This window comes from Panthera leo, chromosome B3 (assembly GCF_018350215.1).
Source record: "Panthera leo isolate Ple1 chromosome B3, P.leo_Ple1_pat1.1, whole genome shotgun sequence".
Classification (NCBI taxonomy): Eukaryota; Metazoa; Chordata; class Mammalia; order Carnivora; family Felidae; genus Panthera; species Panthera leo.
The window spans coordinates 112,668,069-112,685,824 of NC_056684.1; the positions used below are offsets into that span (position 1 = coordinate 112,668,069).

The 17,756-nt window shown below is 34.4% G+C and overlaps 1 protein-coding gene across 6 annotated transcripts in view; it reads left to right on the forward strand.

Moving 5' to 3' along the window:
• Positions 1 to 17,756, forward strand: part of PALS1 (protein associated with LIN7 1, MAGUK family member) — a 99,925-nt gene that overhangs the window by 33,061 nt on the left and 49,108 nt on the right. For 4 of the 6 annotated variants that reach the window (XM_042943549.1, XM_042943554.1, XM_042943551.1 and 1 more), the window contains exon 2: positions 4,073 to 4,602. In XM_042943549.1, the coding sequence (XP_042799483.1) occupies positions 4,236 to 4,602 (367 nt within the window). In that variant the 5' untranslated portion in view covers positions 4,073 to 4,235. Of the gene's footprint in view, positions 1 to 3,548; positions 3,604 to 4,072; positions 4,603 to 17,756 lie in introns of those variants that run through there. The other 2 variants (XM_042943552.1, XM_042943555.1) reach the window with 2 other exon arrangements.

Below are 17,756 nucleotides of genomic sequence, written 5' to 3' on the forward strand. Positions count from 1 at the left end.
ACTGTCTTGAGAATTAAGGACTTTATTTAAGACCTTCCTTAAGTTGGACCCAAGCAAACTTTCTAGCCACTATTCTCTTGTACAAGCTGACTGCTTTAGTTCAACTAGCCTTATTTGTACTTTTCCCACACCTTTTATCTTCCAGTCTTTTTGTTCATATGGCCTCTTTTTTATTTCTCCATTTTATCTTCAAGACCTACTTCCTCATCTACAAAATAGGCATATTTGGAACTGTATTTAGAGTAGTAATGAGGATTACTAAATGAATGAATACTGGGTAAAGTGTTTGCAATATTCTCCAGCATGTAAGTGCTCAGTAAATGTTAAAGTTGTAATTGTTACTACTACTACTGCTACTGCTATTGCTACTGTTGCTATTACTACTTCTTTCTTCTCCTCTTCTCTTTCTTGACTCTTTTGGCTATATGAGATAAAGACGCCAATTTTTAGCAATTCTATAACCTATATATTTTTTTTAATATAACTTTTCTTCATCACTTTCTTAATTCAGTACCCCATTTCTCACAGTTGCCTTCAAACTGGTCTCATTACCACCCTTCAGTCTTGTACACTTCTACCAGAGTGATATTTCTGAAAAAGCGAATGTGATCATTTCAGCTCTGCTTTAAATCCTATAATAGTTCTTACTACTTTAAAGATAAAGATCAAAGTCTTTAGCTCTTAAATTCTCTGTCTGGCCCCCTGCTTGCCTTTGCAGTTTTATCATTACTCATGTATGATATGCTCTCATTGTCACATCCAGACTATTGCATTCTGTTTTCTGCAAGTGCCATATTTTCATACTCTTCATTCTTATTGGTCATGTGATTCCCTCTGCTTGGAACAGACTCTTCTTTTAAAGATTTTTTTTTTATGTTTATTTTTGAGAGAGAGCACGTGAGTAGAGGAGGGGCAGAGAGAGAAGGAGACAAAGAATTCAAAGCAGGCTCCAGACTCTGAGCACAGAGCTTGTGGGGCTTGAACCCACAAACTGCAAGATCATGACCTGAACCGAAGTTGGACGCTCCACCAACTGAGCCACACAGGCACCCCTGGAACAGACTCTTCTATCTGGCCAGTTTTTTGTTGCTCTTTGAAATGTTGCTCAAAGAAATGTATCCTTATGTTTTGCGTATTGGCTGTGACTCCTTACCATATACTAAGTTTTAGAGTCTGTGGTCTGTGCGGTCCTCTGAATTTCTGACATTGTTACTTGAACAGCTATTTACTGGGCATTCTCTTTATGATATGCGTTGTGGTAAGCACTAGGGAGTATAAAAATAAGACCAGACTCCTGTCTTTAATGAATTTAGAATCTAATGAGGAGAAACAAACTGGGGAAGAATAATCATTCATTTTCTTTGCTCTCTCTCCCAGTAGAATGAACACTCCAAGGGAAATGACCAAAATGGAATTTTAAATGGATTAATATCAGGTTGCAGAAATTTTTCTAAGAGTAAAAGATTAGATTGAGAAAGACAAGTATGCTAATAGTCCAAGCATGAAAACCCTGACCCAGATCACCTGGCCCAGTCTCTCTTGCATGAGCTATAATCACCCCCTCCCTGATGATCTGTTATGGTGAATATGGACACAGCCTTACAATTTTTATGCTAAGAGTTGTAATTTCAGATCATAATTTTGTAGAATACCATTAAGGCAAAAATTACATTATTCATTATTAAATTTGATTTTTAATATCCAGTAAATATTATAATTAGAGGACGAGTTCAGACTTTTATTTTTCTGGAAATATGCGTACTCCTAGATTTTTAAAATCAAAATTAAGTATAGCACTACAGTAACTCCCACATAAATTTCTGCTTAGGTGTAATGAGAACTTAAATAAGCTGAATTTGCATTACATATAGTCAATATATAAAACTTAAGAATAGCCTAATGTGGGGTGCCTGGGTGGCTCAGTTGGTTAGGCATCTGATTTTTGATTTTGGCTCCTGTCATGATCTCATGATTCATGGGTTTGAGCCCTACATTGGGCTCTGTGCTGAGAGCACGGAGCCTGCTCGGGATTCTTTCTCTTCCTTTCTCTCTGTCTGTGCCCTGGTCATGCTTTCTCTGTCTCAAAATAAATAAATACATAAGGAAATAAAATAGCCTAACGTAATTCTGATAGTTCTCATTTTAATGAAAAAGAAGACAATCTAATTATAAGATGTTTATATGTAAGTCACATAATTATAAAGAGAGAAGTTAAAATTTGGATATAAGACAGAAAAGTCTACCAAAATTCTTGTGAAAATGTAATTCTGGTGACTTATGTAGCTTGCATCTGTTCTCCTGCTTGTTGGTCTAGTGGTTTACCTCATAGTCTAGGTAGGTTTAAGAAGTCTGTGACAAGGTGTTTGTTGGACAGAAGAAGATTGGCTGGCATTTAGGAATATTATCTGAAAACTCTGCTTTTGCTGAGTCGGCATGTCCTCTAACCAGTCTATTTAATGAAGTGATGTTCAACTCAAGGAGGAAGCAGATTTATTATTGTAAATATTTTTAAAATCTTGAGCAGAGAAGACTAATTAGATTTAATGTGTGGGTTTACACATATATAAACCGTCTGCCTATTTATGCCTAAGAAATAGCTTGATGAAAAGCCAGTGTCATCCATGAAATATTTTTCTTGTCTAAAGTGTGTTGAAGGAGGGGCACCTGGGTGACTCAGTTGGTTGAGTGTCCGACTCTTGATTGCAGCCCAGGTAATGATTCCAGGGTCATGGGATCAAATCACCCTGTGTCAGTCTCTGCACTGAGCGTGGAGCCTGCTTAAGATTCTCTTTCTCCCTTTGCCCCTCTCCCCAGCTCCAGCTATCTCTCTCTCTCTAAAAATAAAAAATAAAAATAAAAAATATGTTGAAGGATTTTTAAAATAAGAGAATCAAATTAATACTAAGAATTAGTATACATATATATATCCTTTAGTTTTAAAACTTACATACACTATCTCATTTAAAACTCAGAATAATCCTATGAATAAATTTTCCAAAGGAATCTAAGGTTCAGAGAGAGAAACTGACTAGTCTTAAGTCTTAAAGTTAGAGGAAGTGGCAGAGTCAATTAAAATTCAGTTTTCTGGTCTATAAGTCCTGTATCTTCTTCTTTTTTTTTTAATCTTTATTTATTTTTGAGAGAGAGTGCGAGTGAGAGGAACAGAGAGACGGAGACACAGAATCTGAAGCAGGCTCCCGGCTCTGAGCTGTCAGCAAAGAGCCTGACGTGGGGCTTGAACCCATGAACTATGAGATCATGATCTGAGCCAAAGTCAGACGCTCAACTGACTGAGCCACCCAGGTGCCCCAAAGTCCTATATATTCTTATTTGCTGTACAGTGTGACTTTAAAGTTTTTTTGAGCAGTGACAGATACTACCATTTTCTCTGAATGAATCTTTGTAAAAAATTAACTTTTAATTCTTTTTTTAATGTTGACTGGTTGTGACTACTGATAACCCACATATATTTTTTCACTTAGTGTGGTTTTATCCTATAGATGCCTTAGCTGCTAATTAAAAGTTTCTTTTTCATTAGGTATCTCCTGCATCTCATGAACTCCTAAAAGTTAATTGTCCTCCATAATACTGCCTTAATCTCAAGTGAGCCACTAATATCGTTTGCTATATGCCAGTTTCTTTAGCAGTTAACTAGGAAGTTATTTCAATCTTGTGTATTAATTGAGTATAAAGTACTGTACAAAGATGTACAGTATAGTATATAGTATAGTACAACTATACAGAGATGACTAAAACATCTTTATACCTTAAGCAACCTATTCTCTACTACACTAGTACCTAAAACTTTCTTACTTTCCCGCTTTGCTAAATTTTGCAATACATGATTTTCCTCAGCTATAAAAAATGGTATGCTTCAAATTCCTGGGAGAGGATTTTTTTAAATATTTGATTTCCTCAGCATTATCTGTAAAATGAAAAGAAAGTATTTAATATGTATAGCCAAATGTACACTTATGAGCTACTGTATTGTGCATAGATTGGAAGTGTGCTGTGTAAAATCTGTTTTTATATTGTAACTCTTACACTTTTTTCCCCCCATTTTTCCCCTTAGATTTCCTTCATGGATACATTTCATAGCATTATTATGTGATGTGAGAAGTTTTTTGTTTTTTGTTTTTTTTGAAGTAACATGGATTTTATACTACAGAATCAAGAGATTGGCTTTATAGGAGAAATTGATTTATAAAAAGTGGTACAGGTTTTTATAGATAACCATGACAACATCCCATATGAATGGGCATGTTACTGAGGAATCAGACAGCGAAGTAAAAAATGTTGATCTTGCATCACCAGAGGAACATCAGAAGCATCGAGAGATGGCTGTTGACTGCCCCGGAGATTTGGGCACCAGGATGATGCCAGTACGTCGAAGTGCACAATTGGAACGTATTCGGCAACAACAGGAAGACATGAGGCGTAGGCGAGAGGAAGAAGGGAAAAAACAAGAACTTGACCTTAATTCTTCCATGAGACTTAAGAAACTAGCCCAAATTCCTCCAAAGACTGGAATAGATAACCCTATATTTGATACAGAGGAAGGAATTGTCTTAGAAAGTCCTCATTATGCTGTGAAAATATTAGGTAAGTAAATACAGCAGAATTATGGAAAATGTTTTACTTTGTTTCTCTTGCCTTAACATAAATGTGTACAGGAAGAAAGAGGGATTGTTTACTTTTAGTTACATAGAGCTAAAGCACATGGCTTAAACATTCAGTCACTGCAACATGGTTTTTAGATACAATCTTCGAATTAAAAATTTCTACATGTAGCCTAACATAGCCTTGAAACTCCTTTTATTTCAAACTTTTATGTCAAAATTACTGAAAAGCAGTTTTCAGATTTTGAATTTCTGATTTCCTTATAGTTTGTAAAATAGTAATAAAATTAACATCTGTAGCTTATAATCTATTTGATTTTCTTTAATGACTGCCAGTAAGAAGAACTGGAGCTGTTCAGATGGCATCATACACATAAAACATGGTCAGAATTTCCAAATTCCATTCTGTGAAAAAACCAAAAAACTAATGGTATGAGATATTAATAGAGGTAAACAAAACAGAATTCTGTGACCAAATAAATTTTGACAACAGTGGGTTAAATAAATTAAACCTCTTATTATAGGACTTTCTTTAGATCCTTTAGAGTACTAATAGGCATTCTGAATCTACAAGAGAGATTGACATCAGATGTATGTTTCCAAACTTAGAATATGTGATCATTGAACTTACTGCCCTCCCTTCCTGCACACCAATCCCATTATTTTTTATTAAAATATTCTGGTATGTATTCTCTATGATTCGGAGAATATTTACATTGAGAATATATTGGGAATATACATTTACATTGTATTACATTGTAATATATCCAGCCTAAGCCTGAATTGGTTTTTCCTTTTTTTGTTTAAATTTCTTTAAGATTAAAGTATTTGTCCATTTGCTTTAGGTAGATCAGGCATAATTGTGCATCTAATAGGTAATATTCATGTAATCTCAGTAAAGAAACAAATACATGTGGGGCACCCGGGTGTCTCAGTCGGTTGAGCGTCCGACTTCGGCTCAGGTCATGATCTCACGGTTCTTGGGTTCAAGCCCCGCGTTGGGCTCTGTGCTGATAGCTCGGAGCCTGGAGCCTGCTTCAGATTCTGTGTCTCCCTCTCTCTCTGACCCTCCCCTGCTTGCACTCTGTCTCTCTCAAAAATAGATAGATATTTAAAAAAATTTACAAAAAAAAAAAATAAACCCACTGTTTCACATATTTTAAAGTAGTTCAAAATGTAGTACCAGGTATCTGTAATTCAGTTCTTGACTAGGAGAAAATATTTAACATTTTGAGAAATAAGTAGTAAATTTAATGTTAATAGACTCAACACAAATGTGTTAATTCTAGGAAACATGAAAAGTTAGTGTAAGTTATAGAGTTATTGCTATTTAGTTAAAGTTTCAGTTTTTGAATATATTAAATTTTAATTTTTCATTTTAAAATGAAGTGTAATAGCTTTGTACCAAACATTTTTTCCTGTGCATAATTTGCTAACTCATCAAACTACAACAGAAGTACTCCCTTAAAGTTTTATGTGTCTCCCTGCCAATATTTTGATTAATAAACACATGCCAGGAGGCACCTTCTCAGCCTTTTTCAGCCAGAAACAACCACCTTGTTTTAAATGAGGGAAGGATGGGACAACCAGTTTATTTCTTTGAGAGGGAACCCTCAGTTTCCAGTGATACATCATCATTTATCTGTGAGTAGAGAAAATACTATTTTCAGAATTGAACAACTAATTTATATCTTTGAGAGGGAGCCCTCAGTTTCCAGTGACACATCATCATTTATCTGTGAGTAGAGAAAATACTATTTTAAGAATTGAAAACATGATTGGAAAAGTTGATAACTTAGTTGTCTGATAGTGGTTTTTAATGAAAGGATTTATAAATTAGACACTGTGTAATAATAAAAGTGCAGGGATGGAATTAATAGAAAATATTCCAAAAGGATGAACTGAATTTTCTTGTTTAGAAGCAGTCAGAATCTTACTGAAAATTAGAAAATAGTGCTGTGGGAATTTAATTTCAAATAAATGATCAATATTAATATTATAAATTATAAGAATTTTGATATATTAGGGAAGATTTCCTTAAGATTGAGATGAGCTATTAAAACTTGCTTTGCTACAGATAAAATCTGATTGTTCTCTTCATAAGCAAAACAAACTACTTTGTGAGAGAAATCCTGAGAAAATAACAGAAAGCAGGTTAGAGTAGAATGAAGTACAGTAGAATCATTTTCAGATACCTGTAATTTACAGGTGCCACTAGTTTTTTTTTTGTTTTTGTATTCACATAGAAGTAATTTTTGGCCAAGGTTGTAGACAAGTAAATACAGTAGAATATTTAGAGGGAATAAAGTCATCTATCACATATGAAGAGACCTTAGGAAAGGCACACCCACACACCCAAACACACCCATGGTGAGCTGTTTTGTGGTTAATAAGGAGACCCTTGAGATTTGTGAAGAGGGGCTAATTCACACCAAATGTTGTTAGTATGAAGATAAAAGATACGCCAAGGGTCAGAAAACTAAGGATGAGTAAAATATTTCATTATATTAATAATAGCATGTTTCAGTTTTGATTAGTATCTGCATATTTTTGCCACATGTCTGAATATTCAGCTATGAAGCCAATAGTATTCCTGTATTTGTTGTTACAAAGTAAAATATCTCTTCTACATTTCTTTCTGATGTTATTTGGCTTCTGACTGACCATGGGATATACTAGAACTTTGTTAGATTGTGATAAGCTTTTTTAAAGATTAGCTTTTAGCAACATTTACTTAAAGCCAACAAACAAACTTCCAGTGCCAATAAACCTTGAGTTCAACCTACTTCTGAGAAGCTAATTATTATTAAATTTTTGCTCAGCTGCGGTAGATATTACCAAGCTCTTTTAGCCATTCTTTGAGGAACTTTTTTTTTCTTTGAGTGACATGATTAGACTTATTGGTACTAGATTTAATGTTTAACATGTTGGGTCTATTTGAACCCAACACATTCTCATGTGTTCAGATTGCTAAAATTAGAGCTAATCTAACCATATAGAATAGAAAATTCATTAGGATATGTGGATAGACATGTAATGTTTGGTGGTTAAATAAGCATCATTCTACTGAAAAATAATTAACTGTTACCAGTCTTTGATACAATGCATCAAAAACTTCATTTTACCTATTAAGTGGCACCTGGGTGGCTCAGTTGGTTAAGTGTCCGACTCTTGATTTCAGCTCAGGTCATGATCTCACAGTTTGTGGGATTGAGCCCTGTATCAGGCTCCACATTGACAGTGTGGAGCCTGCTTGGGATTCTCTACCTCTCTGCCCCTTTCCTGCCCCTATGTGCACACTCGTGCTCTCTCTCTCCCAAATAAATAAAACTTTTAAAAAATTAGTAGATTTTAGCTTTTTCTCCTCTTACAAAGACTTGTATCATTATGTCATGATATGTTCACATCACTGAGTATTGGAAAGGGGTGTCTGGAGTAAGATGTAGAGTTTAATACTTATCTTCATTTAATTGCTGTTGACACTAGACAGGTTACTTTTCTGAGCCTCCACTACAGTTTCTGGATTTTCTTGAGGACCAAGTGAAAAAATGTAAATACATATGTGGCACACTGAAGGTTTGACTGAAATTTAACTTTGTCTTTTTAATTCAAGTTAGTTAGCATACAGTGTAGCATTGGTTTCAGGAGTAGAACCCAGTGATTCATCTCAACAAGTACCCTCCATAATGCCCATCACCCATTTAGCCCATCTCCCCATCCACCTCCCCTCCAGCAACCCTCAGTTTGTTCTCTGTATTTAAGAGTCTCTTTTGATTTGCCTCCCTAAAACTTAACTTGTGTAAGAATTAGAAGCCACCAGAGATCCTTTAACTTTCTAGTCTGTGAAATTAATTTGTTGATCTTAACTGGTAAATTTTCATTTTATTTTTTAAAATAACAAATTTATTAAGATACTCATATACCATAAAGTTCACTCTTTTAAACTGTGTAATTCCTGAGTTTTTAGTATATTCACAAAATTGTGCAACCATCACCACTGTCTAATTTCAGAGTGTTTCCATAATCGCCAAAAAGAAACTGTACCCATTAGCGGTCACTCCCTAGTCTTCTCCCAACAGCCCTAATCTACTTTCTGTCTGTAGATTTGTTTATTCTGGAAATTTCCTATAACTCAGTCATATAATATGTCGCCTTTTGTGACTAGCTTATTTTTACATAGCATAATATTTTCAGGATTCATCATGTTATAACACAAACTAGTACTTCATTCCTTTTTAATGGCTGGATAATAGTCCATTGTATGGATATATGCCACATTTTGTTTATCCATTCATCTGATGATGGAACGGGTTGTTTCCACCTTTTGGCTGTTGTGAATAGTGTTATGAATATTCCTGTACAAGTTTCTGTTTGAACACCTGGTTTTAATTCTTGGTATACACCTAGGAGTGGAATTGCTGGGTTATATGGTAATTCTGTGTTCAAGTTATTGAGGAACTGCCTTACCTTCCACAGTATCTGCACTGTTTTACATTCTCACCAGCAGTGTATTGAGGGTTCCAGTTTAAGCTACATCATTGCTTCTGTTTGTATTATGTGTCTTTTAATTCTAGCCATCCTATCAATCAGTAATTTTTAAAGAACTAGAATAAAATAGAAAATATTAAAGTATATTTCACATGAGTATTTATAAATCTTATATTTCAAATAGGTATGAATATGCTGGGTTGAAATCAAATATGTACACTTTTTAATGGATTGGCAGCAAAGTTTGAGAAATACTATCCTAGTCAAACCCACCCATTTTATAGAAAGGCCCATAGACTTGAGATGGCTTGTCCAGTGACATATAATGCAGCTAATAAGTGATCTAGCAGTAACTAGGACCCACGTATTCTCATCCCACATCTGGGGCTTCAGTAACAGTTTTTCATTGTCTTACCGTATTTAGGGGTAAAATTTTTGCTGTGCTCTCTTAACTATTTTTGGCCTATATACTTAACTGGTATTTGTTTTTAATTTGTAACCCAATTTGTTAATGAATATTGTTCAGGATCTTTCATGAGCTTCTGATTATTTTTTAATTTTTTTTAATGTTTACTTATTTTTGAGAGAGAGCAAGCGAGCAGGAGTCAGGGAGGGGCAGAGAGAGAGAGAGGGAGACACAGAATCTGAAGCAGGCTCCAGGCTCTGAGCTGTCTGCACAGAGCCCGATGCACATCTCAAACTCACGCACTGCGAGATAAGACCTGAGCCAAAGTCAGACGCTTAACCTACTGAGCCACCCAGGCGCCCCTGATTATTTTTTAAAAAGTTAATTTTGACTGGGGCGCCTGGGTGTCTTAGTTGGTTAAGTGTCAGACTTTGGCTCAGATCATGAACTTGCTGCTCGTGCGTTCGAGCCCTGTGTTGTCAGGCTCTGTGCTGACAGCTCAGAGCCTGGAGCCTGCTTCAGATTCTGTCTTCCTCTCTCTCTGCCCCTTCCCTGCTCGCGTGTGCTCTCTCTGTTTCTCTCTCTCAATAAATAAACATTTAAAAAAATTATTTTGACTTAGTCCACTGACAACCAGAATTCAAAGATCTGAACTTTGTATTCTTAAATTTGGAAAGAAAAAAGAAGTCTACCTCTATTTAAGCAAAGATTTCCTGAATGAATGTTCTAATTTTGATTCAGCGATAGATATACTGCAGCTGATACAGTTTCCTCCTACTCAGAAATATTAAGGTCTTCATCTGAATATTCAGTTTGTACAGTTTAGGAGAAAAGAAATCTTAAAAAGTTTCAGAAAAAAGTCAAAAAGTTGGTTGAAATCTAGAAATTTCTGAGGATAGGTTAAAAGAATCTGTATTACTTAAGCAATGACATGTAAGAATCTTAATGCTAGAATAGATCTCTAGAAACTGTTTTTATGTGGGGTAAATGATAGCATAAGTAAAAATAAGCAGAGCTAATCCAGGGTTATCACCATTACTTCAAAACTTCTCCAGAGATGGAGATTCCTTAGCTTCTTTGGGTAATTTTATTGTTTACCCTTAAAGCCAAAAAGTTCTCCCATATGGCTGCCTAGAGTCTTGGTGTTCAAAGATAGAATTTCAGTTAGAGCAACTCTGGGTGATTGCTTTCTGTTGCCTATTTTAAATCTTCACTCTTTCACATTTTAGGCTACTAGCAGAGGACTGAGGGGAAAGGAGAGGGTTCAGGGGGTGAATTTGTGGATTTATGTGTATGTTTGTATTTATCTGATTAATTTTATTCCAATGCCAAATGTAAGTAATTTTTCTTTTAGATAAATTAACATAAATTTTTGATTTATGTTAATCTTAACATAAATAATTGATTTAAGTGTTACAAGAAACATTAGAGAACATGATGGAAACTTAAAACAATTTCTACTAAACATCAAGTGAGAAGAAATAGATCTAACTGTGGGACAAAGAATTTAAGTTAGATAAAGAACTTTCTTGTAGGGAAGCTGTAGCAGACTAGAATTTATCATCAAACCCAGATTTCCTATACCTGCCTTTGCCTTCTCCTCTGCAGTATCCCCTTTTCTGTCCTCCCTCTATCCTGCCTTATTGTGGTTATCTCTCTGCTACAGTATTCTCTTCTTTGTCCACTCCCCACTCTGCACCGATGTCATTCTTTCTCACTAACCCTGTGATTCTCCATTTATCTATTTTTCTGTCCATGCGGCTTCTCCTTGTGTTTCCCCTTTGTCTGTCTCGCTGTTTATGGGAGTGGGGGAGGGAGTCTCTGTTCTCTGGATTCTGTCCTCTCTTTATTGTTTATCTTCATTGATAATTACAGAAGAGGGTACATATTTGACAAATGATTTAGTTGCATCCAATTGGATTTTTAAAATTCCTTCTGGTATTGTACAGAATGTTGAAGAACTTAGGTGGCTTTTTATTTGCTTTAAGTAAACATACAGCTTCCACCAGACAATGGAACATTTCTTTAACTGTATAGAAAATTAACTGTTCTTGAATGATATGTATTTGTAAAGTGCTTTTAAAGATGTACAATAGAGGAACAAAGGGTTTTTTTTAACCTACAATTAACTACTGTGACCTTTGAAATTAAGAATTTTTATATGAAGACTTAAAATGTGAATATGTGTCAAAGTGAGAATCCCTGAGTTGATGTTACCCACAATAATTTTTCATTAGACGTAATCTTTAATATCAAAGACCCTTTGTCAAAATTGCATTGAGAATTTTCTAGTAAAGAACTGAGTAAAGACCGTGAACCCATTTCATTTATCATGATCCATATTTTAAGACTAAAGCTGTAGGTATTTGTTGCTTCCTATGTGATTTTAAAACTTACTGGACAGAGGCAGCATCATTTTTAATGTCTTTTAAATTGATAAACTTTAAAAAAAAACCGACTGATTTCATCATTGGGTTCTATTACTTATTATTTTCTCTTAAATATTCATTTGTTTCAACTGTGTGTAGTTTTAGTCCATATCTTCTTGTCAATCTACATATATTTAATGAAGTTTAAAAACTCCCTGAGTGCTAATTTAAGCTGTTCTACTTGTTCACTAAACATTTTTAATGGAAACTTGGATTGGAAGGATAAGAGTACTTTGAGCAGCTTTCCTGCATAATATTATAAAAGTAGCATTTGTAGGGCAAGTAAAACACATGCATTATATGCATTATATGTATGAACATTCACAAAGAGTTAACTAGAGGAAATTCCTTCTAAAGATACATGGTAAGATAGCTAAAATGTATGAGCTCCTCTGATTACTGACCTATGTGCATTACATGCTGCTGTATTGGGCAAAAAGACATTTCAGGACAGTTGTTCCAAAACAGATAACATAATCAAGCCCTAGAATCTAGGGAAAAAATTATCTTTTTTTATTTCTTTGGTGTGGCAGAAAAAGTACTGCCTTAGAAATTGAAGAAATGGGGGCTCCTGGTTTGGCTCAGGTCATGATCTCGCAGTCTGTGAGTTCAAGCCCCGTGTTGGGCTCTGTGCTTGACAGCTCAGAGCCTGAAGCCTACTTTGGTTTCTGTGTCTCTGTCTCTTTCTGCCCCTTGCGCTCTCTCTCCCTCTCTCTCTCTCCAAAATAAACATTAAAAAAAATTTTTTTTTAAGTTGAAGAAATGGATTCTTTATCTGGGTGCCATTTTTTACTGTATGGCTTTATATCCTCCAGAGATTTGATCTGAATTATATATGTCTCTAGTTGGGGGTTTGGGGGTTGTTTTTTTAAATTGGGAAATATTTCTGAGGGTTTTTATGAGAGTTAAATCAAATAATGTATATGTACATAATTTGATATTCTGTATCTTACTATTCACTAATGGCAATGACTAATATGGGCCGAATACATATTTGTAGGTTTTCAAAAAATGGTTGACGATGTTTAATTTTAAAAGCTGAGGTTAAGTGCAGGTGATCTCAATTCAGTCTGGCAACATTCATAATGTAATAAGTCTAGAGATAGTTCCTAAGAAAAGATAATTTCAATGAAGACAGTTTTTACTAAACAAAAATGTGACTAGGACTTCAAAGAGGTGAGTGAAGTTGTAAAGAATGAAAAATAACAAGTTTAAATTGGTCTTGATGTTAGCCTAATAATCTTGAACCTTAGGCCTAGTTAAGTTTTTTAATATTTCTAGCATTGATAAGATCCTTAGGTTCTCCCACAACATATTACTTAATGTAGGTAGCTACTAGGTCTTTTAGCCTGTTTGGGACTCTGTTGTATTATGCTTTATAGCTTTCTTCTTCCTATAGACCTTACCTTGGTCCCTGACCTTCTGAGTGAAAGACATTTCCAGTTTGACTGAGAAGTGTTATTTTTCTCTTGGATTTTAAACTCTCCTAGGTGGTCTTTGTGGCTTTAGAACTCAATATGCACAAATTGGCCAGATTTCATCTTTCTCTGAACCTGCATTCCTTACGCTATCCATTTTGGACTAACCACAAAATTTCCTATTTCCACAAAATTTCCTATCTGAGCAGTGTCTCAACTGTTAACTTCTCTCCTGAAATAAGGTCATTGATTTTAAGTTGCATCTCTCATTAAGCCATTCCTAGTTTGAGGTACTCTACCTTACTTCCTCTATTTTTTCTTTATGGCATATGACTACAGTATCTTATTTTATACTTACAGTATTCTAAATAAGAATTATATGCTGTGTTTACAGTAGAAGCAAGAAGAGGGCAACAAAAGAAACCAGTTCCCAATGAAGCAATAGAATAACTATAAAAAACAGACACAAAACTCAATATAGCAATCAAGGTCATTTAGTATAGAAGAAAATAGGTTTGACTACCTTAGTACCAAGTATATCATGTCTTAAAATATTATAGTAACTGAGGTTAATAAAGCCTTTAAATCTGTGGTTCTTAACCAGAAGGGTACATTATAATAAACTTAATACATATGTATTTATATTTATACTTCGTATATCATTAAAAAAGACACAGATTCTGATTGTGTTTGAGGTAGAACTCAGGACAAAAATTTATACATTCTTTTAGTAATTCTCATAAATATCCTCAATTAAAATTATTGTTTTGTTAAAGCAAGAAAAGATAGTTACATTCAGTAAGTTCTGCATAAGACTTAAGATACTTATATAATCAGTGTCATTCCAGTCATTAAGGAAAAAAACCTCTAATAGAAAAATAGGCAAAAGAGAAGCAGAAAAAAGATGAAAGAAGAAATACAAATGGCTGTTAACCTTGTGAAAATATATTCAATCTCACTACTAGGCTAAGAAATATATTTTTTCCTAACCAGGTCATCAACAATGAAAAAATTAATCCTTATAATTTGGTCTTTTGTAGGAATGAGCACACAAGTTAATTGCTGGTAGGAGTATTAGTAACAGTCTGGAGGGCAATTTGTCAATATGTATCAAAGTTTTAAATGTTTTCTGATCAGTAATTTTATTTTACGAATTCTAAAGAAATTGGAAAATATCAGATTGCAAAACATTTACTCTGTGACCTATACAGTTAGATCAGGATTTTTTTGGTAATTTTTATTTATTTTTGAGAGACAGTGTGTGAGTGGGAGAGGGGCAGAGAGAAAGGAAGACACAGAATCTGAAGCAGGCTCCAGGCTCGGAGCTGTCAGCACACAGTTCTGAGCCATGAGATCATGAGCCGTGAGATCATGATGCTTAACCAACTGAGCCACCCAGGTGCCCCAGATTTAAAAGAAAAAAAAAAAAAAAAAAAAAAAGTCTGAAAGGCAGTATAACAAATTAACACCAGTAATTCTAGCTGGAAGATACAACAATAGAGTTTTGTTTGTTTGTTTGTTTGTTTTTTACAATGTCAGTATTGTTTATGGGTGACTTTGGTACACAAAAGAGATTAATGCAAAAGCTCCTTTGCCTTTAAAAGTTTAAATATCTTGGGGTTGAAAAGACAATAGATGGTTATCTTTTGGGCTGAATAAAGTTGCGTATTGATTTCAGGGAGCAGTGAGATCTGAAGCCCTTGATTTTTCTCATTGCCCCAACAGCCAGTCGGAGCTCTTAATTACTAAAATTTTAAAACAGGAATTTCATTATCCACCCAGTGAAATCTAAGATAGTCTCCCAAGTATCTTAACTACTTTGTTGGTTTTGTAATTCTTTTTCCTTTTTAATTAAATGTTTTCCTGTTTTGCTCTAAAGATAGTTTAAGCCTATTGAATTCTTTATGCTCTTAGAAATTCTTTATTCTCTTAGTAATTCCATGGTGACCTCTTTGAATTTGGTCGAATCTGACAGTCCATAACCTTTTTCTGCACCCCCCAGCTTTATTGAAGTATATTTGATGAGTAAAATTGTATTTATCCAAAGTGTACAATGTGATAATTTGATGTATACATGGTTAATTAACACATCCATCACCTCAGTTACTGTGTGTAGTATGAGAATGCTTAAGACCTACTCAACAAATTTCAAGTACACAATACAGTATTATTGACATAGTCATCATATAGATCCTCAGAACTTATTCACCTTAAAACCAAGTTTGTGCTCTGACCAACATCTCCCAGTTCCCTTTACCTGTATTCTTTCTGTCTACTGTTAAAGATACCATCTTAAAGGGGCACATGAATAGCTCATTTGGTTAAGTGTCCAACTTCAGCTCAGGTCATGATCTCACAACTCATGGTTTCGAGCCCCACATTGGGCTCTGTGTGGACAGCTCAAAGCCTAGAGCCTGCTTCAGATTCTAGGTCTCCTTCTCTCTCTGCCCTTCCCCTTCTCGAGCTCTGTCCCTCTCTCAAAAATAAATGCACATGAAAAAAAAAAAAAGATGCCATCTTAGCTATGGTTAAATTCTAGCTGTTTATTAAGTTTTATTTAGCTCTGGGTCACAGCTTCTTAGCCTATCTGATTGACAGTTTTGAGTCTCCAGTTTTATCCCCCCATTATTTGCTGCTTTAGATTATTTGCTATTTTAGATTACTAAAGAGCATATCTGTTTATTTTATAAGGACTAAACCTGTTTTGATTGGGGGGAAAAGATAAGGAGCCTCAGGAATCAGCTGAAGAACTATTTGAATCTATGAAAAAACTTAACTGTTAAGTAGTAGGTTATAAGATACATGTATAAGAAGTAGTAGCTTTACTGCAAACCTTACATGAAGAAAACTAACAAAAAAGACTTAAGCTGAGAGGGTTTTTCCCATGTGACTGAGTATGAGACAGGTAGTATCCACTGTAAGTTTTTCCCAGACTTGTATACAGGTTTAGTTTCAGTCGGAATCTCAATAGGACTTTTCTTTTTTGCAGAAATGGGAGACACTGGGAAGTACCTTGAAAAATGATTCTGTAACTCATTTTGAATGGTTAAAAGACATTTTTGAAAAAGTAACGAGCAAGTACTTGTATTATCAATATGAGGAAAGACTGTAATGCTACTATAATAAGATATTGTGGTTCTGATTAGACCAGTGGACTAGACACAGATCATTATATGTAAGAATTTGGTGGTGTCATACATCAGTGGAACAGGAAGGATTATTCAGTAGATGGTATTACAATAATTGTTAACCACTTGGAAGAAAAAAATTGAAGTTAAAGTTTCCCCTCAAATTTCTACCAAGTAAATTTCAGATAGGTCAAAGTTCATTATGAAGTAGAAACCAAAAGAAATACAGGCAGATATTTAATGACCTGGGAGAAGGAGTTTGTAAGTATAGAAACAGTGAAATAATTTTTCTGTAGTAAAGGCTACCATACATACAGCTAACAAATGAAAAAATTAAACTGTTGCCAACAAATGTGACAAAGTGTATACAAACACATGCATACATCTACCTTATTGGGGGGCAGGGAAAAGACAACTTGTGGTTCTTAACCATTTTGGGATAACTCCCTCCCAGAAAAATACATGTGCTGTATATGCACACTAACAGGCATGCACACACATAATATGTGCCCACAGCTTTCAATATAATTTTAGGAGACTCATGTTCACAAAAGTTTTATGAATCACAAAGAAGTGCCTGGTAAATGTTACTAAATCTCACCCTCTCCATTAAATAAATTGATTTTATAGAACTGTAATGTTGAATATTGGGCAAAATATTGCTAATGGGATGTAAATTAAATTAGTAAAACTTCCCTGGAAAGCTGTTTGGTCTTTAAAAGGTCAGAATCTCACTTAAAAATTCTATTTCTAGGAGTTATTTTAGGAAAACATCAGAATTTCAGGCAAATTTGGATTCAGCAATCGTTATGTACTGAAATGCTTATTACGTATAGTAGCAAAAAATTGGAGGGAAGCAACCTGAATGCTTAACTTTAGTGTAATGGAGCAATTATATATAATGTTTTTAAAAGACTGGTGATGTAGGAAAATAATTAAAAAGTGCTGTTTAAAAAGGAAATGATTTAAGATGTTAAAGTTTCTAGATGATGGGACTATTGGTTTTAAATTTATTTATTCATGTCTGTATTCCTACTCATTTATTTTTGTCATATGTATTAGTTTTATACTTAAAACACTTTTGAAAAAATGTTATTCTATTTTGTATAATTTGTAGAGTTCTGCTTAAAAATGACAGTGAATTAACTCAAAAATATATGCAAGGAAATTTGAGAACTTTTTTTGAGAAATTGTTATTGGTTCAAGAAAGTTTATCTTAAAATATGTTGAATTAAAACAGAAACAATTAATTTTTGGATACTTTTCCT